Raw genomic sequence first — 4,351 nt, 5'->3', positions numbered from 1 at the left:
CTATTGACCGATTTTTGCTGCTAGTTGCCACCACTTTCTTCCTTACAAGTTAGACCCTTCTTCCTTCTTTAATTCTTCTTTTATGATTTTTTTCTTCATGTTTTTCTCTTATATATTATATTTGATAATTTATACAAAATTTGATTTTTAATCATTGATTCTAGGGTAGCCAGAGGCGGAGCTAGAATTTGAAGTGTATGGGTTCTAAATTTTAAGATAAGACGATGACCTAAAACCAATATACAATAACTAGTTGACTAAAGAATGAGTATCGATATTTAATAAATATTTAAAAAGTAACGAACCACACAAACACAATATATGAATATAAACATTATCATTTCAATTGCACTCGACGACTTGTCATGTTTTGAAAACGATCAATGATCGCATCATTAGGTACACTTTCAAATACTTCGTCCTCTATATAACAAACTAAACAATCATTCAAAAAGTCATCACCAATCCTGCTTCGCAAGTCATTTTTAATAAATTTCATTGAAGAAAAAGCCCTTTCGACCGTTGCAGTAGCCACATGTAATATCAAACTCAGCTTCACAAGCAAATAAACAAGTCCCCATGTCTTGTGAATATTTGTTTTGACCATTGTCTTCGAGAGATCGCCAAGCTCTTTCAAGCTAGAGAATGCATTGTCCATTTCTCGCACATAGTCAATATAGTTGTCAAGCTCACGACTAAGATCTTCAAGCTTAGAAGCAGTGAACTCATTTGGATAATATGTAGCAAGTTTCATAATCTTATTTTTATCATAACTTACAAAAGAATCATCGGGATTCAAACTAGCCATACCAAGAAGAAGATCAGTATTCACTTCACTAAAACGACTGTTAAACTTCGAAAGTTGCAAATCAATAGCAGCACAAAAAATATCTACATGCAAATAATAAAAATATGTAACAGTTGAGCTTTTATGCTTAGACTTTCCAAGACCATACTTCTCATCCATTTTTGGGATCACAATACCATTTTATCACAAAACAAAGAGACATCTTCCATCAAAGAATTCCAAGTAGGTGATACTTTCACAACGGATGATTTTAGAGGTTGGAATAAAGGTTTAGAAAGGCTTAAATCACATGTGGGTGACATGAATAGTGTTCATAACCGATGTTTTAAGATGATGCTAGATTTAATGAACCAAGCACAATCCATTCTAACTTCGTTGGACAAGCAATCTGGAAAAATTAAAAGTGAACATCGAGTTCGCTTGAATGCTTCAATTGATGTAATAAGATATCTTATGAAAGAAGGAATGCCTTTTTGGAGCCATGATGAGAGTATAACTTCTACAAGAAGAGGCCATTTTTTAGATCACTTAAAATGGTATGCAGATAGGAAGAAAGATGTGAAAAATGTGGTATTAGAAAAAGCTCCAAAATATAACATCATGACTTCTCCTGAAATTCAAAAAGATATTGTGAATTCTTATGCAAAAGAAACGATGAAAGCAATTATTGAAGATTTGAATGGGGATTTTTTTGGAATATTAGTTGATGAGTCTAAGGATGTCTCTCATAAGGAACAAATGGCTCTTGTTATGCGCTATGTCAACAAGGAAGGTGAACTTATTGAGCGATTCTTTGGTCTTGTTCATGTTAAAGCTACTACTACACATGCATTACAAAAAATAATATATTTTTTGCTTTTACAACATTTATTGAGTTCATCTCTAATACGGAGACAAGGGTATAATGGAGCTAGTAACATGCAAGGAGAAATTAATGGTCTTAAAACTTTGATTCTGAAAGATAATCCTTTGGCATATTGCATACATTGCTTTGATCATCAATTGCAACTGACTCTTGTAGCGGTTGCAAAGAAACACCATGAGATAAATAAATTTTTTGACATTCTTGCTAATGTTTTGAATGTTGTTGGAGGTTCTTATAAGTGTAGGGAAATGCTTAGAGATGATCAAGCTGAAAAATTAGATGAGTTATTAGTGCTTGGTGAAGTACATACAGGAAGTGGATTAAATCAAGAACTTGGGCTTCAAAGACCAGGTGATACCCGTTAGGGATTACACTTTAAGACATTGTGTAACTTTATTTCTTTATTCTCATCAATTGTTCATGTACTTGGAGTTCTTTCAAATGAGGGTTCAAATTATTAGGAGAAAGCACTGGCAAAAAGTCTAGTGGAAGATATAAGATCTTATGAGTTTGTGTGTATATTACATGTGATGTTAAAAATATTGGCAATTACATATGATTTGAATATGGCTCTGCAAAGAAAAGATCAAGATATTGTTAGTGCTATGAAACTTGTTGATTTCTCAAAGAGGCAATTGCAAACAATGAGGGAATCTAAATGGAATTCTTTGATGGAAGATGTCTCTTTGTTTTGTGATAAAAATGGTATTGTGATCCCAAAAATGGATGAGAAGTATGGTCTTGGAAAGTCTAAGCATAAAAGCTCAACTGTTACATATTTTTATTATTTGCATGTAGATATTTTTTGTGCTGCTATTGATTTACAACTTTCGAAGTTTAACAGTCGTTTTAGTGAAGTGAATACTGATCTTCTTCTTGGTATGGCTAGTTTGAGTCTCGATGATTCTTTTGCAAGTTATGATAAAAACAAGATTATAAAACTTGCTACATATTATCCAAATGAGTTCACTGCTTCTAAGCTTGAAGATCTTAGTCGTGAGCTTGACAACTATATTGACTATGTGCGAGAAATGGACAATGCATTCTCTAACTTGAAAGAGCTTGGCGATCTCTCAAAGACAATGGTCAAAACAAATATTCACAAGACATGGGGACTTGTTTATTTGCTTGTGAAGCTGAGTTTGATATTACATGTGGCTACTGCAATGGTCGAAAGGGCTTTTTCTTCAATGAAGTTTATTAAAAATGACTTGCGAAGCAGGATTGGTGATGACTTTTCGAATGATTGTTTAGTTTGTTATATAGAGGATGAAGTATTTGAAAGTGTACCTAATGATGCGATCATTGATCATTTTCAAAACATGACAAGTCGTCGAGTGATTGAAATGATAATATTTATATTCATATATTGTGTTTGTGTGGTTCGTTACTTTTTAAATATTTATTAAATATCGATACTCATTCTTTAGTCAACTAGTTATTGTATATTAGTTTTAGGTCATCGTCTTATCTTAAAATTTAGAGCCCACACATTTCAAATCCTAACTCCGCCTCTGATGGGCAGGAGACTAGTATGTAGAGAGGATGCAAAAATGAGTCTTGTCTTTTATCTTTACTATAGGTTTTGTTAGTTCTGGAACCTCCCTCTTTCTGCTAGTTTTATTTAATTTCTTCTTTCATTGTCGCTGCTAATACTCAAATCAGTAGAGGATCCATTGAATCTGTAATCCTTTGGTTCAGAGTAATATTAGTTCATACTATATGGTGCTCTCGTTGAACCTCCTCTCCAAATAGGTGACCCTCCGATGACGCGCTTAAAATCGTTGGACATCGAAGTAGCTCAGATTAAGGACCAGCTCGTTTTGCATTTGCACAACTTCGATGCTATATCGATGACGTTGTCTGATATCTAGAGTCAGCTACAAATTTTGACGCGGGGAAAATAACAGCAACCTCCAGATGCTCCGACCACCGCAAATCACCCTAGTTCCTCCACTATCGCCGCTACGTCTTCCACCGTAACACCACCTCCCACCTCTATTGCCCTTACAATACCAGTTCTACCACAAAATACCCCACAACCTCAATATCAAACACACTACCATCAACATACACCTGCATACCCCCAAAATCCCCAATACACTAACCAACCCCAATATAGTCACCCAAGCTAGTACAACCACCAACCCCAAAACAACCAACAACCCTTATACAATCAACAATACTACTTTTTGCCATAAAATCACTATGGCCACCAACCACTCTCTCCCACTCAACCATATTATCAGCCGCCGACTTATCCCCATTTTACTCCGCCATTTAGCCCCAACCTAGGGCCACCACCATTTTCACAAAACATATTCGACCCTTTTCGCCGTACCAAATCGAACACGATTGACATACCCAAGTTCGATGGTTCACACGCTGAGAGTTGGGTATTTCAAGCAAATCAATACTTTGATTTTAACAACATCTTTGAGGAACAACACCTGAGTGTTTGTCTATTTTATTTGGAAGGGGAAGCTCGTGAATGGTATCGTTGGATGCACAGGAATCACCAGATTTATAGCTGGGATCAATTTACTAGAGCCTTGCTTGTTCGTTTTGGCCCTAAATCGTTGGAAGCACCAGAGAGTTTATTGGCAAAACTGCAAATGACATCGACGGTGAAAGACTATTTGACTCAGTACGAGAATTTGGCTAATCAATCCACTGAT

The 4,351-nt window shown here is 35.5% G+C and overlaps 2 protein-coding genes across 2 annotated transcripts; one reads left to right on the top strand and one right to left on the bottom strand.

The window, feature by feature from the left end:
- Nucleotides 1–337: 337 nt before the first annotated feature.
- Nucleotides 338–967, bottom strand: LOC107831469 (uncharacterized). The gene has a single exon (XM_016659236.2). The coding sequence runs from the start codon at nt 965–967 to the stop codon at nt 338–340; it is 630 nt and encodes a 209-aa protein (XP_016514722.2).
- Nucleotides 968–1,138: 171 nt separating this feature from the next.
- Nucleotides 1,139–2,038, top strand: LOC107831460 (uncharacterized). Its single transcript, XM_016659227.2, has one exon. The coding sequence runs from the start codon at nt 1,139–1,141 to the stop codon at nt 2,036–2,038; it is 900 nt and encodes a 299-aa protein (XP_016514713.1).
- Nucleotides 2,039–4,351: the final 2,313 nt, after the last annotated feature.

Source organism: Nicotiana tabacum, chromosome 22, assembly GCF_000715075.1.
Source record: "Nicotiana tabacum cultivar K326 chromosome 22, ASM71507v2, whole genome shotgun sequence".
NCBI lineage: Eukaryota > Viridiplantae > Streptophyta > Magnoliopsida > Solanales > Solanaceae > Nicotiana > Nicotiana tabacum.
Note: the sequence above shows the minus strand (reverse complement) of the source record. Positions and strands in the feature narration are given on the sequence as shown.

Bases quoted from the DNA above. Each gene is read 5' to 3' on its own strand.
- LOC107831460 (XM_016659227.2), top strand. From the start codon at position 1,139: ATGATGCTAGATTTAATGAACCAAGCACAATCCATTCTAACTTCGTTG.
- LOC107831469 (XM_016659236.2), bottom strand. From the start codon at position 967: ATGGATGAGAAGTATGGTCTTGGAAAGTCTAAGCATAAAAGCTCAACT.